The sequence below is a fragment of the Scyliorhinus canicula genome, chromosome 2, assembly GCF_902713615.1.
Source record: "Scyliorhinus canicula chromosome 2, sScyCan1.1, whole genome shotgun sequence".
Lineage (NCBI taxonomy): Eukaryota > Metazoa > Chordata > Chondrichthyes > Carcharhiniformes > Scyliorhinidae > Scyliorhinus > Scyliorhinus canicula.
The window spans coordinates 42273861-42294585 of NC_052147.1; the positions used below are offsets into that span (position 1 = coordinate 42273861).

Genomic DNA, 20725 nt, shown 5'->3' on the forward strand with positions numbered 1-20725 from the left:
CTGAAGAAGCATTGTATCGCTGCTTGTATTACCTTGTTTGATAAATTAAAAGTTTGCAAATCTGTGCAAAGTTTTATTTTTAATTTATTACTTTATTTTTCTTAAAAAAACATTTTATTGAGGTAGTTTTGGTACAGTAACAACAAAATAAACAATATACATGAAACCATAAACATAGTGCAAAAGCCATTTACCTCTCGTACAGGTCCCACCCTTATTAACCCCCTACTCTAATCCACTAATCTAAACTACCTGACAATTAATTTCCCGCAAAGAAGTTGACGAACGGTTGTCACCTCCGGGTGAACCCTAACAGTTACCCTCTCAAGGTGAACTTGATTTTCTCCAAACAGAGAAAGCTAGCCATGTCCAATAGTCGGCGACTTCGGGGGCTTCGCGTCCCTCCAAGCTAATAGTATCCGTCTCCAGGCTACCAGGGAAGCAAAGGCCAGAACGTCAGCCTCTTTCTCCTCCTGGATTCCCAGGTCATCTGACACCCCGAAAATCGCAACCTCTGGACTCAGTGCCACCCTTGTTTTTAACACCGTGGACATGACGTCCGCAAACCCCTGCCAAAATCCCCTAAGCTTTGGACGTGTCCAAAACATGTGGACATCGTTCGCCGGTCCTCCCGCACATTTTGCGCACCTGTCCTCCACCCCAAAGAATCTGCTCGTTCGGGCCACTGTCATGTGAGCCCGGTGAACAACTTTAAATTGTATCAGGCTGAGCCTGGCACATGTTGTGGATGCGTTGACTCTACTCAACGCGTCTGCCCATAGACCATCCTCTATCTCACCTCCCAGCTCCTCCTCCCACTTGCGCTTCAGCTCCTCGGTCTGCGTCTCCTCCGACCCTATAAGCTCCTTATAAATGTCCGAGACGCTCCCTTCTCCTGCCATGCTCTGGAAACTACCCTGTCCTGAATCCCCCGTGGCGGTAGGAGCAGGAAGGTTGACACCTGTTTACGAAGGAAGTCCCACACCTGAAGATCCGGGCCAGATTCAATTGATGCAGCCAGTCCCATTCCTGTGCCACTTGGATGCCTAGGTACCTAAAGCTTCCCTCTACTAACCAGCTCAAAATAAAGAAATCAATCCAGGAATACACTTTATGCACGTGTGAGTAGAAGGAGAACTCCTTCACCCTCAGCTGCCCAAATCTCAATTGATCCCCCCCCCCCCCCCCCCAACAACCACCACCACCCCCACCCACCCCATCAGCTCCACAAACCCTCTTAGTTCCTTGGCCATTGCTGGCACCCTGCCCATTTGAGCTTGACCGGTCCAAGCCGGGGTCCATAATTGTGTTGAAGTCCCCTCCCACGATCACCTGTGCGAGTCCAGGTCCGGTATCTTCCCCAGCATCCTCTTTATAAACTTCACATCATCCCACTTTGGCGCATACACATTTAATACCACCTGCACCCCCTCTAGCTTCCCACTGACCATAATGTACCAACTTCCCACATCCGAGACTATTCTACCCGCCTCAAACATCACCCGCGTATTGATCAAGATCGCGACCCCTCTCGTCTTTGAATCAAGTCGAGTGAAAGACCTGACTGACCCAGCCTTTCCTCAGTCTAACCTGGTCCGTTACTCTCAGGTGCATCTCCTGCAACATTACCACATCCGCCTTCAATCCCTTAGGATGCGCGAACACACGTGCCCTGTTGACCGGCCCATTTAACCCTCGAACATTCCAGGTGATCAGCCTAGTTGGGGGGCTCATTGCCGCCGCCGATCAGCCATCCCATTTTTTATGCTCACCTCCAGCCCATGCTACGCGCCTCCACCGGTCCATCCCTAGGCAGCCCCAACCTCCTCACTGTCCCTCAGCCCAAGTCCCTCCCTCGTCAGCAGAACATTCACCCCCCCCCCACCCTCGCCCCCCTAGTAACAACACCCTGTAACCCAATCCCTTTACTAAACCAAACATATGCACACCCCTCACTGCGCTTCCGAGAACTAGCTCACCCAGCTAGCTTGGTGGCCCCCATTGACAAACTCCAACATCAAACAATCCCCAAACAATTGCCCAACAGAAAAACACCAAGATCAAAACAAGCACACCTCCATCCCCAGCAGTGCAAATGAAAACCTTAACTCACTCAGCTTTACTGCTGGTTCCAAGTCAATGCAAACGGTATCAAACATCTTCCATGAAATGCAAACAAGAAACTTTTTACAAAAACAGAGAAACAAAAACAAAAAACTAAAACAGGAACGTTGCAGCCAAGTTCAAAAGTTCTCAATTCATCACCAGCCCTTTCTTTTTCACAAAGTCCAATGCATCCTCAGGCGACTCGAAGTAGAAGTGAGATTTACAGGTTCTCGGATAAGGAGCACATTCTACAGTGGGCCAAGCAGGCACGGAGCTGTAAATGGGACAATAGCATCCTTAGGGTTTACCAGTGTAGTGGTGGCCAGGAGGAGAGCAGGCTTCAACCAGATCAGGTCGATCCTTTTCAAGAAAAAGGTGAAGTTTGGACTGTTATACCCAGTCCAGCTCAGATTAATGGAATGAAAGTATTTCTTGCTGCTTAAAACAAAGCTTTGTGATATAGATTCAGCGATCTTAACCTCGGTCCTCTTGAACATGTACTTGCATTGTAGAATGACCCTCTAATTAATAATCTTTCTCAGAGAGGTGCCTGCTTGGCCCACTGTAGAATGCGCTCCTTATCAGAGAACCTGTAAATCTCACTTCTACTTCGAGTCGCCTGAGGATGCATTGGACTTTGTGAAAAAGAAAGGGCTGGTGATGAATTGAGAACTTTTGCCGGGGGGGGTCGTCGTCGTCTCCCATTCACGGCTTCCTCGTGAATGCTTTGTGAGCCCTATCCACCTCCAAGGTCCGAGAGAATGCCCCATCCCCCAGCAACTTCACAAACATGTCTGCGATGTATGCCCCAGTGTCCGTTCCTTCGTACCCCTCCGGGAGCCCGACGATTCTTAGGTTCTGACGGCGGGACCTATTTTCTAGGTCCTCTGCTTTCTCCAGGAGCTTCTTCTGCTGGTCCCTCAACATCCCCACCTCCAGCTCCACTGCACTCTGATGTTCCTCCTGTTCAGCCAGCGCCTTCTCCACCTTCTGGACCGCCCAATCCTGGCCGTCCAACCTATGCTCCAACCGTTCAATCGACTCTTTATCGGTCCAAGCAGTCCCGTTGCTGCGTAGCAAAGCCATCCTGAATGACTTGCATCAGCTGCTCCATAGACTGCTGAGTCGACAAGCCAGAGGTCCGAACCTCCGCCATGCTGTCTTCTGCTGCAGCTACAGCCCAAACCTTCTCTATCTTTTTGTTTCTGACCTTACGAACACTTCCAGTCCTTCTCTCCGTGCACCAAAGTGGGAATTCAGTAAACAATTGCCACTAACATTTTTTTACAATTCAAGTCCGGTAGAAAAACAGGGGGAAAGGTCCAAAAGTCCGACCAGAGCGAGAGCCACCAAATGTGCGACTTACTCCTTCATAGCCGCCACCGGAAGTCCCCAATTATCATTAATTTCTAATGACATTCTTTGGTCCAACTTTTCTTTTTGATTTTACTTATCTATACGATTCATTATGGTCCTTCTTGTGTCATGACCCTCTTCTAAATTTGATCCAAACTTTAGTATATTACTCCTGTTCTGTCTATTTGGGCAACCATTGAGTAGCTATTTTAATTGCTTCTTCACAATACTAAATCATCTCACCTCTCTGAGAAAGATTATTAATTAGAGGGTCATTCTACAATGCAAGTACATGTTCAAGAGGACCGAGGTTAAGATCGCTGAATCTATATCACAAAGCTTTGTTTTAAGCAGCAAGAAATACTTTCATTCCATCAATCTGAGCTGGATTTAAATCCACGTTGCAGAGATGAGATGCTAATATCTAAACTACTCTGACCAAATACCTCACTTAATAAAAACTTAAGCAAATTTAAAGACCAGAAGTTTTAACAACTTGCACCTATCCTCCTTCCAAAGTGACTTTTTTTAAAGAAGAAAACCACAACGATGTTTTCAGTAAAGCATCTCGAATTGTTCGAATGTTAAACCTTTCATCAAACACACCTCAAATGTAATCCACACAAACTAAAGATTATTTTCTCACTCTTCTGATGAAAGCTAAATTTAAACAAGCAAAAAGAAAAATTCCAGTAGCAAAAGTGGACCTGCAACATATTGTTAGTACTGACATATATATGTCTCACCATGCATGGCACCTTTAGTTAAGATTAGAATGCTTACATAAATTGAGCTTCATGATAACAAATTTCTGCGCACTCTAAATCCTGCTGTTTTTCATTTGCAAAATCAGCATTTATTGCCCATCCCTAATTGCCTTTAAGAAAGTGGTGGTAAATCATTGAGCCATTGTAGTCCACCTGGCATAGATACACCCATTATACTGTTCGGGAAGCAGTTCCAGGATTTTGACTCAGCAATGTGAAGGAATGGCAGTATAGTTCAAAGTCAGGATGATTTGTGGCTTGGAGAGAAACACACAGATGGTGGAGTTCCCATTTGTCTGCTGCTCTTGTTCTTCAAGGTTGTAGGGGCTGCAGATTTAGAAGTTGCTGCAATGCATTTTGCTGCTGCACCATTGTAAGCCGATGCTGGACAGAATGAATGTTTCAGGAAGGTGGATGGGGTGCTGATCAAGCAAGCTACTTGGTCCTGAATGGTGTCAAGCTTCTGGAGTGGTGTTCGGGCTGCATTCAGAAAGTCAAGTGGAAAGTATTCCAACACACACCTAACTTGTACCTTGTAGACCATGGACAGACATTGGGGACTCAGGAGCTAAGTATGTTTTTACAGAAGCAAGAGAGTTCCAGCCTCTGACCTGCACTTGTAGCCACAGTATTTTGTAAGTCTTGAACTTTGGATCTTCAGCTATTCCCCCCCCCCCCCCCCCCAATAGAAATATTTTGACAATAAAAACAACAAATGATCTTAAAAGCATTTTCTTCACAATGTTAAATTATTTACAGCTACCATAAAGGATATTAATGTTCTACTTTCTGCTCAACACCTTTGTTGCTATTGCATAAAAATCTATTCCCAAAACCTAAATAACTTTTCTCATGTTTTTCAAAAATCTTAAAACATTTTACATTCAAAGAACTATTTTTTTTAAATTAATTTAGAGTACCCAATTATTTTTTTCCAATTAAGGGGCAATGTAGTGTGGCCAATCCAACTAGCCTGCACATCCTTTGGGTTGCGGGGGTGAGACCCATCCAGACACGGGGAGAATGTGCAAACTCCACATGGACAGTGACCCGTGGCCGGAATCGAACCCGGGTCCTCGGTGCAAACTCGACATGGACAGTGACCCGTGGCCGGAATCGAACCCGGGTCCTCAGCGCTGTGAGTAACAGACTATTTTGAAGTGCAGTTGTAAGAGCAATTACTCTTAGGTAGCCAAATATAGCAGCCATTTTACACACAACTAGCTCCCACAAACAGCAATAAGATGAATACAAGTTACTTTATTTTGAAGGTGTTACTTGAGGAATGAATGTTAGCCAGGCACCTAGAGGACTCCAGTCTGTTCTTGAGTAGTGTCACTAAAACCTAACCTCCACTGGGCATGTGAAACTGGGCCTCAGTTTAATGTCTTATCCAAAAGATGGCACTTCTCCCTCAGTATTTTATTGAACGGTCAGCTTTGTTACGTGCTCAAGTTCTGAAGTGCGACTTGAACCCACAACCTTCTGACTCAGAAGGGAAAGTGTTGTGCAACAGACATTTTGCTTTGTATTCTAGTCTAGTTTTGTAATTTACTAGCAATCTCATAGTGTAGGTTTTAAACTTTAAAACATTTTGGAATAGGTTTTGGGTAGTGAGTCAGACTTGGTGTTTTCACACAGCATGGAGGGAAATCTGTCACATTGGATTGCTCCTGCGCACCACTAAGCAGCTGAATTTTCTTTTGGTCAGCTCAGTGCTTGACATACAAAAAAACTAATTCAAATCTCTACGGCAAGCTATGGAGAAATCCACGGAGGTGGAGTTTCTCTTTATCCAGAATAGAGTGTATACTTTATCGTTTACAAGGGTGTCTTTACTTACAGAGCAACGGCCTGGGAATTGCAACCCCCACACCATGCCCATTCCTCCCCCCCCCCCCCACCCAACACCATGCCCATTTCCCCCCCCCCCCCCCCCCCCACCAACTTTAAACATCCACCAGGTGACAGTGGAGTTTAGTCAGCATGACCATATAACCTACTAGCAGACTACTGGTTCTCCACCGAACACATAGGGTCGGGTCTCTGGAAGAGTAGGAAGTATTTCACACTTGCATGGCAGGTCTATCTCTCCAGGTTCCATCTAGTATGCCAGGCTAGCTAATTCAATATCAACAGTGCTGCAGATCTGATTGTCTCAGAGATTATTTTACTGAGTCTGCCACAGAATGTTAACTTGGTTATGAACTTCTAGTAGAATGTAATATAATAATCTTTATAGTCACAAGTAGGCATAACATTCATACTGCAATGAAGTTATTGTGTAAAGCCCCTAGTCGCCACATTCCAGCACCCGTTTGGGTACACAGAAGGAGAATTCAGAATTTCCAAATTACCTAACAGCACATTTTTCGGGACATGTGGGGGGAAACCGGAGCACCCGGAGGAAACCCACGCAGACACGGAGCGAACGTGCAGACTCCACACAGACAGTAACCAAAGCCGGAAATCGAACCTGGGACCCTGGAGCTGTGAAGCAACAGTGCTAACCACTCTGCTACCTTGCTGCCCAATGTGTCATCTTGATAACCATCTCAACTGAACAGAAATGTTGCTTACTTGTACAACCACCCAAGGAGGACACAACATCAAGAAAGATACTATCAACAATCAGAGAAATCATCAGTGGAATGGTGTATGCTTCAATGAGACACAAATATCAATTTTAAAAGGTGGGAAAGGGGAAGGTGCAAAATAAGTCTGTATATTTTACATTATTGAAAGCTGTAAAGTATTTAAGACAAATCAACACTTGGCAGAAGGCCATTTGGTAGGAAGTAATAATACTTAGTGGTCACTGGAGTCTTTAGCTATTGTATAATTTCTAAGATCAATCATATTGCAGTGGTTCAATCTCAACATCTAAAATAGATGTAGGAGATTATAAATCATCTGGGGAAAATGGGAACTATTGTGCTTCCACAACCAATAAAATTATGTACAGATTTTAATAATCAGTGATCAAGTGAAATGCAACAAACTGCTTACAAAACATGGATACCTTGCTAGTTATGAAGACCTCAGTTACGATGCCAGTAAACAACTCATGTATGCTTTAATATTATCCGCTTTATAAAACACTTGATATAAATGGTTTTAAAATATATAGTCTTGCAACTGTCTCTCTCAAATCTGTAAATTTAAATTTCAAATCCCTTTCTGTAAAAATGCACTTTTTAGTTTGTCCAATGCTCAGATGATATTTATTTCCCCATCACCCAAGACCAATACAACAATTGTATGTTCTCAATAATTTACATTTTACGAAGTACTTCAGCATTTTGTGCATTTTTCCTTTTTCCCCTAATAGTTAAATAACTCTGGTGGTGTGAAACAATCTTTCTTCTGGGTTGTTCTCTTCAACATACATAGAAAAATATTAATACAATTTCAAACTCGCTGTTTCAGATATTGTAACCTCAAGAAATGCACAAATACCCATCTCCCCCACACTTTCTGATTTCCTTGTATGTCTGATTGCCTCACCTTCAATTTAAAACAAAAAGGCAAATTCAATACATTCAAATGAAGTGACCTGTTATCTCTTCATCTCATCCTCTCAGTACATTAATTATATTAAGTGAATATATTCTCTTAATCACATAAACAGCTGCAGTTAGACCTTGACTTTTACCCATTTGAACTCTGTAAATAACCATATGTACAGGTACATCACCAGTTACACAATCCTATACATCAAGCAAAAAATTGCAATACTTATAAAGCTGTAAGACATGTTACATCATGCCAGCTTTGGAAAATGGCAGAAACATGTCAAATTTGATACCTTAATGTCTGATGCCTTCTAAAAACGTCATACATTAAAGAGAGATAGCCTTGCTGGACCCATCTGCGGAACTTACTAACCACAACTACAAAAATTTTCTTCATTGGAATTGCATTTTGAAAAGATACTATGTTCAAAATCAGTGATGTTATTTTAGTTAAATGGAAGTTTTAAAATATGCTGAAGTAAATCCCAGATCGTTTTAATCCTCCTCCCATTATGTGTGGAATAAATCTGCGATCCTTTGACATTAAAAAAATAGAAAACCAAACTATATCACCTTTTATAGTTATTTTTATGAAATACGGCTGAAATGTTCGAAGAAATTGTTATTCGTATAAACCATAACACATTAAATGCGCAAAACGAACCCTTGAACATAAAAGAAATGGAACCTCTCCAAACATTCAAATCACAAATCCACTGCACGGATCCAACCCTGTTTGCAAGCTGAACGCCACTTGCATAACTGGTTGAGGGCGGGGGTAGAGGTGACAAGCTAGCCTAAGGGGCGAGCTCCCACCCTCTCAACACCCGCAATAACAAGTGATCGCCAACCAGGTACTGCACAGTATCACACCTATGTGCATAGTTTTTTTTTAAAAAGGCCTTGTTCTCCATTCGCTTCCCCGTGCCCCCACCCCCGAGCCCCCCGAAACAAACACAGACAAAACATCCTGATGTTTACCTTCCTTATGCCTTTGTAAATGTAAAAGTACAACTCCCGGCCCACGTTAAAGCAGATTCTGTCCCCATTGCCGGACTGGTCGTTCACATTTACGAATGACACCTTGACTGGATTGGATCCTTGGGAATTAAAAGGCACCCTATTCGGCCGGCTGTACTCCGAGTGGGTCAACACTTTATAAACACCTTCCCTGGTAGTAAACTGAGTTTTGATTTCGTTCATCTCCTTGCCTCCTCCCTCGGTCGCCATGTTGTAATTTAGGATTCATCCTATCCGAGCCCGGATGTTACTCAGGACGCCTGCGTAAACCGCTGACGTGCCATGGCGCGATGACGTCTCACACGCAACGCTGCGTGGCGTGACTCCGGGGTCCGGAAATGCTCGCAAGTGCTGTCAAAGGCGACGTTCAAAGGCCTTATCCGGGAAGCACAGCCTGCTTGTTGGTTGCAAGTTTGCGCCCAAAATATGGCGCGCTGAGATATTGTCGCGGGGACGGGGAACGTTCGTTTCCCTTCCGTTGCGTGGGGCCGTGCAGCAGCATTCAGAACCGATAAATAAATGTGCCGCCCACGCTGACCCTCTGGTGCACCAGTGAGGGAGGCTGGGCCGTCCTCCAGATAAACCGACGACTCATTTTCCTGCTAGTGGGTTGGGGGGAGGGGAGGACGACGTCCATAGCACCATTTCCATGCGTTTTAAGTGGGCACGGTGTGTTTGGAGAGAGGGTTGTGTGTTACCAACGTCTGGACTCAAAATGCACCCTGCAGCCCCCAGCCTTACTCTTAACTGCTGGGGCGCCCTGCTGTTTCAAAAACATTTTCTTTTACTCACACGCCCTTGTAAGAGTAATAAATACAAGATGCTTATCACACGAACACTGAAATTTGCTTCATCAGGAGGTGGAAGGGCTGGTTTAGCACAGGGCTAAATCGCTGGCTTTGAAAGCAGGCCAGCAGCATAGTTCAATTCCCATACCAGCCTCCCCAAACAGGCACTGGAATGTGGCAACTAGGGGCTTTTCACAGTAACTTCATTTGATGCCTACTTGTGACAATAAGCTATTTTCATTTTCATTTCATTCATTTTCATTTTAGGGACAGGCTGGTCAAATAAGTGGTCCGTTTGAAGGAGGAGGGAAAAGAAGGAGGCAGTAATTTTTGAGGAGGGCGTTCCAAAGTTGAGGGTCCAAACAGCTGAAGGCGAGGCTGACAATGGAGCAATAAAAATCGGGATGTGCAGAGGCAGAATTGGAAAAGTGCAGAGGGCTAGAGTAGACTGGTGATTTGAACACATGCATGAACATTTTAAAATCAGGGTTTTGCTGGACCAGGGGTATATAAGACAACATGAGTGATTGGTGAATGGGACTGTGCAAGCTAGGATAGCTGGCAATAGAGATTTGAATGGGCCAGGAATAGTCACAACTTTAGGTTTAAAATAAAACAAGAATGAGGGTTTCAATGGCAGATATACTCAGGTAAGGGGATGATGTGTGGAGGTGAAAGCAGGCAGTCTTGATGTAATGAATATGGAGTCGGAAGGTCAGCCTCAGGATTAAATAGAAAGTTCACAATGAAAACTTCATAGATGGCCAGCAAGTGGCTTTCGGCTTCACCTAGATATTTTATGCTCTGAAAGACTATCCCTGGAAATAAGCCCCTGCTCAAAGTACAGTGTGACTCCACATGCATGATATTGTCAATGTACTGTTGTCTCAGATCCACATGAAAACTCTTGTGGTTTTTCAGACTTTGGAAATACATTCATTACTTAGATTAAAAGCCATAAAATAAGCTGATTAAAATAAGCAACAAATATTCAGTAGCGATTAACAGTATGCTAGATCGCTCTTTTGTGAGCTCTTTTTATTGACCAAAATAATAGAAAACGTGATTTTTTGCACGTTATGCTGATACTAAACATGAATGAGTGTCACGGCGCCAGGGACCAGGGTTCGATTCCAACTTTAGGTGACTGTGGAGTTTGCACGTTCTCCACTGTCTGTATGGATTTCTTTCAAGTGCTTCTTTCAAGTGCTCCCGTTTCTTCCCACAGTCCAAAAATGTGCAGGTTAGGTGTATTAGCCATGCTAAATTGCCCCTTAGTGACCAACCGTTAGGGTGGGGATTGGGTCTAAGTAGGGTGCTCTTTCATAGGGCTAGTGCTGACTTGATGGGTCAAGTGGAGTCCTGCACTGTAAGGATTCTATGATCATAATTTTTAAACTTAAATATTCATAATGATAACGGAAACGCTTCAAGATCATCTCTACATAAGGAGTAGTAAGGGTTTGAACTTTCAAACTGAGGGATATAGTCAGGAGATGAAGCTGTCACTCAATCGCCTCATTCAAAAAGTTTTCTCTAGAAATAACTAGGTTACTTTCATAAAATACTTACATTTAATGTTTGGACAAGAATAATCAAAATAGTTACACAAACAAAAATAGATGTAGCTCATGAGGGGGGCATTTGAGGCATTCTATAAGACTCTTTGTAGGTCAGAGCCACCAGAGAAGTTGAGGATTTTGGAGTGGATTTGGATTGTCCCAAGGTTGAGCAGGAGGATCGGGGAGAGATGGAGGGGCTACTGGGGGTAGGAGATCAGAAAGGCATTTGGGCAATTGCAGACAAATAAAGAGCCGGGGCAGGATGGAGTTTTATAAAAATGTGCTGATCAAGTGGTGCTGGTACTGGCATGGAGATGTTTGAAGACTTGGTGGTTCGGGCTCTCTTCCAGAGACAATGATGCAAGCGTCCATTTCGCTTCTGTTAAGGAAGGATAAGGACTTGGTTGAGTGCGGATCGTTCCTCCTGATTTCACCATTGAATGTAGATGCTCAGATTTTGGCTAAGGTGTGAGTACTGAGGGGTGTCTCGTTTGTGAAGGGTAGGCACTTGTCCAATATGAAACGATTTTTGAATGTGGTATTGTCCCCGGTGGAGGGGAGGGAGCAGGAGGTCATTGTGGCATTGGACACTGTGAAGACCTTTGATAGGGTAGAATGGGGATATTTGTTTGCAGTGCTGAACAATTCGAGATGGGGCCTAAGTTTGTGGCGTGGGTTCAGTTATTATATAAGGCACCTAAGGACAAACAATGTGAGCTCGAGGTATTTCCAGTTATACAGGGGAACGAGACCAGGGTGCTCTATATTCCCCCTCTTGTTTGCGTTAGCAATTGAACCTTTGTCCATTGCCCTGAGAGCTTCAGATAGGTGGAGAGGGTTAGTAAGGGAGAGGGGAGGGGGTTTGAGCATAGGGCGTCCTTGAATGTGGATTATCTTCTTTTGTTTGTAACGGATCCAATCCCCACAATGGGTGATATCATGGCACCACTGAAGCAATTTGAGGCTTTTCCAGGGTATAAATTGAATTGGGGGAAGAGTGAATATTTTCAGATAACCCAGCCGTGGAGGGGAGTTAATTTGAGGGTATTGCTGTTTCGCCTTATGGGTCCCCGTTTTAGATATTTAGGGATGCAGGTGGCACCGGATTGGGCCCAGCTTCAGAAATTAAAATTCATGAACCTGGTGCCTTAGGTGAAGGCGGGAGAGCCTCCCTCTATCCTTGCCGGGCAGAATTCAATAGGTGAAAATAAATGTCCTGCCTCGTTTACTATTTTTATTCCAATTTTTGCCGGACTTTTTTCTTTCCAAAATGCTTTTTTGGGAGCATGGAGAGATTGATTTTGATGTTCATCTGGGCGGAAAAAGTAGCCAGGATTAGGAAGCCGGTACTTCAGAGGGACAGGCAGTCGGGAGGCTTGGCGTTGCCAAACATGATATATTATTATTGGGCGGCGAACACTGAGAAGGTGTTGGCTTGGTGTGGTGATCTGTAGGCTTTATGGGTGCGGATGGAGTAGAGCTCGTATAGGGGGTCGAGGTTCAGGGCATTGGTCACGGCTTCTCTACCTTTTTCTCCAGGGACATACTCAGGGAATCTAGTGGTGATCTCCACACTGAAGAGATGGAGACAATTTTGACAGTACTTAAAATTGGGGGCAGTATCGAAGTCGGTGCCGGTTTGTGCGAACCACATGTTTGAGCCGGTGAGGCTGGACACTAGGTTTTGGGGATGAGAAGAGAAGGGGTTTGCTGCGATGAAGGATCTGTTTTTGGAAGGACGATTTCGAACTTTGAGGAATTGGTGGAAAAATGTGGACTCTCACAGGCGGATATACTTAGATACTCACAGGTGCATGACTTCACAAAGAGGATCTTTCCGACGTTCCCGGTGGCACCCCCTTCCTTGTTGATGGAGAGGGTTTTGTCATTGGCAGGGATGGAGGAGGGGAGTACCATGGGGGTTTATGGAAGACTTATAGCGGAAGAGGAAGAATCCTTGGTAGGAGTGAAGGCCAAGTGGGAGGAGAAGTTGGGGTCCGAGTTGGAGGAAGGGGTGTGGTGTGAAATTCTGCCTAGGGTGATTGCAATGTCATCATGCGCAAGGTTAGGGCTGACACAATTGAAGGTAGTGCATAGGGCCAGTTTGACCAAGTCCAGGATGAGCAAGCTGTTTGCGGGAGTGGAGGATGAGTGTGAACGTTGTGAGAAGGGTGTGGCTAACCATGTGCATATGTTCTGGTCATGTCCAAAGCTCGTGGGGTCTGGACCTCCTTCTTTTGCCCCCTGTCGGCGATCCTACAAATTCAACTGAAGCCTTGTCCCCTCGGGGCCATATTCGGGACATCGGATCTGCCGGAGCTGCAGACTGGGGCGGGGGCTGATGTTCTGGCCTTCACCTCGCTGATGCTCAAAAGCGTGTGGTGATGGGTTGGAGGTCAACTTCTTCGCCCAGTGTCTCGGTTTGGCTGGGGGACCTTTGGAGTTTTTGTATCTGGAGCAAGTTAAGTACAACGTGAAGGGTGCAATTGAAGGGTTTTACCGAAGATGGCAGCTGTTTACTTTGTACTTTAAAGAGCTGGTCACCGTTAGTTGTTGTGGTGGGGAGGGGGTGGGTGCGGGAGGGGAGGGTTGGTGGGATTTCTGTTGGGATTTTTAGGGAGGGGAGGGTTTGGGGAGAAGTTTGTTATTTCCTGTTTGGGTTATGTATAAAATTGAAAAAGCTGAATAAAACTATTCTTTAAAAATAAGAGAAATAAAAATACTTTGTAAAATTGGTACAGAGGGAATGGCCCCCCACCAATATTGCAGCAGGAATCCATGGCATTCCTAGTGTTCAGCACTGCTTCACAGAAATACTGGAGATAGCATAATGATTTTCCATCATTTGCCCCTCAGGAAAATATTTGAACGAATTGAATGCCTATCATAATTTTCAGAAACCCCAGCAATTGGTAGGTTTTTTTATGCTTCATCTTCGTTCTATTTGATTCCATCAAGCCAACTGCAGAATATCATTTCTAGTCACTCATTGAGAATTTGAATGTAACATTTCACAGGATCACAGAATTGTTAAAGTGCAGAAGGAAGCCATTCAGTTCATTGTGTCTGCAGCTGCTCTCTGAATGAGCATTTCACCCTCGTGCCATTCCTGCCTTCTCCCCATATCGCTGCACATTGATTTTTTTCAAATATTCACGTAATTTCCTCTTTAATGCCTCAATTGTACCTACCTCCATCGCATTCTCAGGCAGTGCATTCTGGACCCTAACCACTCGCTGTGCAAAAAAAAAAAATTTTTCTCACCTCGCTTTCGCTTCGTTTTCAAGTTACCTTAAATATGCACTCTCTGGTTCTCTATCCTTCCACCAATGGGAATGTTTTTTTTCCCTATCTAACCTGTTCAGGACCCTCACGATTTTGAATATTTCTATCAAATCTCAATAATAGGCTTGTTAAATAAAGACAAGTCTGAAGTGATTATCCACCTCTCATAAACAAATATTGAAAATATAATTCACGGTGCAATATTCAAAACAATTATTTAAGCAGTGGTGTGCAGAAGTCAAGAAAGATATTTGTCTGATCCATGACACTTGCAAAGATATATCCTGAGGCCAACAATGCAATTGCCTTATACGTATGAAAGAGACAAAGATATAACAAACCATAATTCTGCGATTACATGGAGAACACCAAGTTCCAATGATAAAGTACAATTTCATCAAATCATGCAAACCCAAATGTACACAGCTACAAATTATTTTAAATCCTGAAAAGTAACAACTCCTTCCTTATCACGTTGAAAATTAAAATTTTGGATATTTTACCTTCAATGTAAGAGCTTGAAATATTTATGCAACTCACCCATGCTACCCATGTCTCCCTACTATATTGTGGTTTTTAATTTTTTAATTCTTTTTTTCTTAATAAGGGGCAATTTAGCATGGCGAATCCACCTACCCTGCACATCTTTGGGTTGTCGGGGGTGAGACCCATGCAGACGTGGGGAGAATGTGCAAACTCCACACGGACAGTGATCTGGTGCTGGGAGCAAACCTGGGTCCTCGGCGCCATGAGGCAACAGTGCCTTTATTTTACTGCTTCATCTAACAAATCATGATCCTGCAATTATAAGGAGAACACCAAGTTCTTTTATTAATTCATGAGATGTGGGCTTCACTGGCTAGATCAGCATTTATTGCCCATCCCTAATTGCCCTTGAGAAGGCGGTGGTGTGAGTCATTGTAAAAAATACACTGTAACCATGGTTTGCTTTCTGTCACCAGCACATTTGTCCACTGGCATTTAATAGAAGAAAGTTGCATTGAGAATCTGTACTTCACGGGAGTCCCATGGTTGTCAACTACCAAGATGAGGAATCTCTAATTGACCTTGCATGGTGTTCACAGAATTAGATCTCACAGCCTTTAGAACATAGAACATAGAACAGTACAGCACAGAACAGGCCCTTCGGCCCTCGATGTTGTGCCGAGCAATGATCACCCTACTCAAACCCACGTATCCACCCTATACCCGTAACCCAAGAACACCCCCCCTTAACCTTACTTTTTTAGGACACTACGGGCAATTTAGCATGGCCAATCCACCTAACCCGCACATCTTTGGACTGTGGGAGGAAACCGGAGCACCCGGAGGAAACCCACGCACACACGGGGAGGACGTGCAGACTCCGCACAGACAGTGACCCAGTCGGGAATCGAACCTGGGACCCTGGAGCTGTGAAGCATTTATGCTAACCACCATGCTACCGCGCTGCCCCAATTAAGTGATATTGCTTCACTGAATAGAACAATACATTCTGCATTCTATCTGTGACACTCCTGTACTTATTTTAAAAAGGCTGTCCATCCCCTGTTGGTTAGGACCTGTAACGAGGCAAGGGGGGGGGGGAGGCTTTGCCCCCGACTATGTCACGGGCGCTGATTTCCTTGATCCTTAAACGGGACAAGGACCCCCTGCAGTGTGGATCATATAGGCCGATCTCGTTTTTAAATGTGGATGCCAAGCTGTTGGCAAAGATTTTGGCCACAAGGATAGAGGACTGTGTGCCGGGGGTCATTCATGAGGACCAGACGGGGTTTGTGAAGGGAAGGCAGCTGAACACCAATATACGTAGGCTTCTGAATGTTATAATGATGCCGGCGGTAGAAGGGGAGGTGGAGATAGTGGTAGCATTAGACGCGGAGAAGGCCTTTGATAGGGTTGAGTGGGGATACCTGTGGGAGGTGCTGGAAAGGTTTGGGTTCGGGGAGGGGTTTGTCAGTTGGGTGAGGCTGTTATATGAGGCCTCGATGGCGAGCGTAGCCACGAATAGGAGGAGATCGGAGTACTTTCGGTTGTACCGGGGGACGAGGCAGGGGTGTCCCCTGTCCCATTTGCTCTTTGCATTGGCAATTGAGCCCCTGGCCATGGCGTTGAGGGAGTCGAGGAATTGGAGGGGTCTGGTGCCGGGCGGGGAGGAGCACCGAGTGTCATTATATGCAGATGACTTGTTGCTTTATGTGGCGGACCCAGTGGGGGGAATGCCGGAGGTGATGCAGATCCTTAGGGAATTTGGGAGCTTTTCTGGGTACAAGCTCAACCTGGGTAAGAGTGAGCTGTTCGTCATGCACCCGGGGGATCAAGAGGCGGGGATTGATAGGCTCCCGCTGAAAAGGGCGGGGAGGAGCTTTAGGTACCTGGGAGTGCAGGTGGCTAGGAGCTGGGGGGCCCTTCACCAGCTTAACCTCACTATGCTGGTGGAGCAAATGGAGGAGGAGTTTAAAAGATGGGACATGTTGCCGCTGTCACTGGCGGGTAGGGTGCAGTCTGTCAAGATAACGGTGCTCCTAAGGTTTTTGTTTCTGTTCCAGTGCCTCCCCATCCTTATCCCGAAGGCCTTTTTTAGGAGGGTCAACAGGAGTATTACGGGATTTGTATGGGCGGATGGGACTCCGAGGGTGAGAAGGGTGTTTTTGGAGCAGGGCAGGGATAGGGGGGGGCTGACACCGGCCAACCTCTGTGGGTACTACTGGGCTGCCAACGCAGCGATGGTGTGTAAGTGGGTAATGGACGGGGAAGGGGCAGCATGGAAGAGGATGGAGATGGCGTCCTGCGTGGGCACGACCCTGGAGGCGCTGGTAACGGTGCCGTTGCCGCTCCCTCCAACGAGGTATACCATGAGCCCGGTGGTGGCAGCTACCCTCAAAATTTGGGGGCAATGGAGACGGCATGGGGGGAGGTGGGGGGCTCGATGGAGTCCCCGATACGGGGGAACCACCGGTTTGTACCAGGGAGCATCGATGGCGGGTTTCTTGGCTGGCACAGGGTAAGTATTAGGAGGTTGAGGGACCTGTTTGTGGATGGGAGGTTTACGAGCCTGGGTGAGTTAGAGGGTAAGTTTGGGCTCCCCCCGAGGAACATGTTTAGGTACATGCAGGTTAGGGCGTTTGCCAGGCGACAGGTGGAGGGGTTCCCTCTGCTGCCCCCACGGGGAGTACGGGACAGGGTGCTCTCGGGGGTGTGGGTTGGAGGGGGGAGGATTTTGGACGTATACCGCGTAATGCAGGAGGTGGATGAGGCCTCAGTGGAGGAGCTGAAGGGTAAATGGGAAGAGGAGCTGGGTGAGGAGATTGAGGAGGGGACGTGGGCGGATGCCCTGGAAAGAGTGAATTCCTCCTCTTCCTGTGTGAGGCTTAGCCTCATACAGTTCAAGGTGCTGCATACATAGGGCCCACATGACCCGGACGAGGATGAGTAGGTTTTTCGGGGCGAAGACAGGCGTGCTAGGTGCTCGGGGAGCCCAGCGAACCACGCCCATATGTTCTGGGCGTGCCCAGCGTTGGGGGAGTTTTGGAAGGGGTAGCAAGGATGGTGTCGAGGGTGGTAGGATCCAGGGTCAAGCCAGGCTGAGGACTTGCAATTTTTGGGGTTGCAGTGGAGCCGGGAGTGCAGGAGGCGAAAGAGGCCGGTGTTCAGGCCTTTGCGTCTCTAGTAGCCCGGCGGAGGATCTTGCTTCAATGGAAGAATGCGAGGCCCCCAAGCGCGGAGACCTGGATCAATGACATGGCGGGGTTCATTAAATTGGAGAAGGTGAAATTTGGGGCTGGTTTAGCTCACTCAGCTAAATCACTGGCTTTCAAAGCAGACCAAGCAGGCCAGCAGCACGGTTCGATTCCCGTACCAGCCTCCCTGGACAGGCGCTGGAATGTGGCGACTAGGGGCTTTTCACAGTAACTTCATTGAAGCCTTCTCGGTGCAATAAGCGATTTTAATTTTCATTTTTTTCATTTGCCCTGAGGAGATCAGTACAGGGGTTCTTTAGGCGGTGGCAGCCTTTCCTGGACTTCCTGGCAGAACGGTAGGAAAATAGGCCAGCAGCAGCAGCATCCCGGGGGGGGGGGGGGGGGGGGGTTTGTTTCGGGGGAAGGGAGAAATGTGTATATGTGTTTATTGAATATGCCGGGTGTTTATCTATTTCTTCTTTTTGTAGTTACTGGGGGGGGGGGGGGGGGGGGGGGGGGTTGGTTTTGGGTGTTAGTGAGTTTTTCTTTTGGTTTTTGTTAATACTGGTTTCTTCTTGTTATTTTCTGTTTTTGATATGTTTTGGAAAAGCTCAATAAAAATTATTTTTTTTTTAAAAAGGCTGTCCATGAGTGAATATATAAAACCAGTCTGCGTGTTTCACCTATCACATTTCATTATAGATGCAAAACAATTTTACAAAGGAAAAGTTAGCTAATTAGCTTCTGATCTGCAGTCTGAACTGTAACTGTACTAACATTGTCCAATCTGAAGAGTGCTCTCGCCAAAAACATCATACTATCCATTTATAAGAACATAAGAACTAGGAACAGGAGTTGGCCATCTGGCCCCTTGAGCCTGTTCCGCCATTCAATAAGTTCATGACTCAACTTTTTGTGGAGTCAGCTCCACTTACCCACCCGCTCACCATAACCCATAATTCCTTTAATATTCAATAATCTATCTATCTTTGCCTTAAAAACATTCAAGGAGGTAGCCTCAACTGCTTCACTGGGCAGGGAATTTAATAAATTCACAACCCTTTGGATGAAGAAGCTCCTCCTCGCCTCAGTCCAAAATGTGCTCCCCCTTATTTTTAGGCTATGTTCCCTAGTTCTAGTTTCATCTGCCAGTGGAAACAACCTCCCTGTTTCTAACTTATCAATAATTTTACATATTTCTATAAGATCCCCCCTTATTCTTCTAAACTCCAATGTGTATAGTCCCAGTCTACTCAATCTCTCCTCATAAACTAATCCTCTCAACTCCGGAATCTACCTAGTGAATCTCCTCTGCAACCCCTCTAGTGCCAGTACATCCTTTCTCAAATAAGGAGACCAAAACTGTACACAGTACTCCAGATGTGACCTCACCAGCACTCTATACACGTGCGACATAACCTCCCTCTTTTTAAACTCCATCCCTCTAGCAATGAGGACAAAATTCCATTTGCCTTCTTAATTACCTGCTGCACCCGCATACCAACTTTTGCGATTCATGCACAAGGACACCCAGGTCCCTCTGAACAGCAGCATGCTGCATTATTTTACCATTTAAGTGAGAGTCCATTTTGTTGTTATTCCTACCAAAATGGATGACCTCACATTTACCAGCATTGTATTCCATCTGCCAGACTCTTGCCCACTCACCTAAACTGTCTATATCCCTCTGCAGACTTTCAGTGTCCACTGCACACTTTGTTCTACCATTCATCTTCGTGTCATCTGCAAACTTTGACATATTACACTTGGTTCCCAACTCCAAATCATCTATGTAAATTGTAAACAATTGCGATCCCAACACTGATCCCTGAGGCACACCACTAGCCACTGAACGCCAACTAGAAATATACCCATTTATCCCCACTCTTTGCTTTCTGTTAGTTAAACAATCCTCTATCGATGCTAATATATTACCCGTAATGCTGTGTGCGCCTTTATCCTATGCAGCAGCCTTTTGTGCGGCGCCTTGTCAAATGCCTTCTGGAAATCCAGATACACCACATCCACCGATTTTTGGTTGTCCACCGTGCTCAAAATGTCCTCAAAGAATTCCAATAAATTAGTTAAACATGACCGGCCTTTCATGAATCCATGCTGTGTCTGCTCAATGGAACAATTTCTACTCAGATGTCTCGCTATTTCTTCCTCGATGATAGATTCAAGCATTTTCCCCTTTACAGAAGTTAAGCTAACTGGCCTATAGTTACCCGCCTTTTGTCTACTTCCTTTTTTAAAAAATAATTTTTATTAAAGTTTTCACAAAATATCAACAACAGAATGGAAAAAGAACCCCATAGAATTAAATACATAACAAAACAAAACATCCCAGTACCCCCCCCACGCCCCGCCCCCCACGCCCCCCCCCACCCCCGTACATAAATAATAAATTAACACCCGTCAAAACACAAAGTAAACATAGAAAATATGTACACCCCCTCAGATCCCCCAGTATTGATCCCCCCCCCGCCTTCGGCTGCCCGAAGGAGTGGATGGACCGAGGCCGAATGAGTATTTTGCCACAATGTTGGCAAAGCTATTGGGGGAGGGGGAAGATCCCTCCCAATATGAACTGGATCGGGCTCATCGGTTGTGGAGGCCTGTACCAAAGGCGAGTGAGCCGCCAAG

At 45.6% G+C, this 20725-nt stretch overlaps 1 protein-coding gene across 5 annotated transcripts in view; it reads right to left on the reverse strand.

Annotated features, from left to right (window-relative positions):
* Window positions 1–20725, reverse strand: part of wdr20a (WD repeat domain 20a) — a 143675-nt gene that overhangs the window by 91110 nt on the left and 31840 nt on the right. For 4 of the 5 annotated variants that reach the window (XR_005457919.1, XM_038776670.1, XM_038776635.1 and 1 more), the window contains exon 1: window positions 8726–9027. The exons of the other annotated variant lie outside the window; for it this stretch is intronic. Coding sequence is in view for 3 of the 4 variants with exons in the window: in XM_038776670.1 (XP_038632598.1) it covers window positions 8726–8974 (249 nt within the window). In the remaining variant the exon portion in view is untranslated. Of the gene's footprint in view, window positions 1–8725; window positions 9028–20725 lie in introns of those variants that run through there. 5 annotated transcript variants of the gene reach the window in all.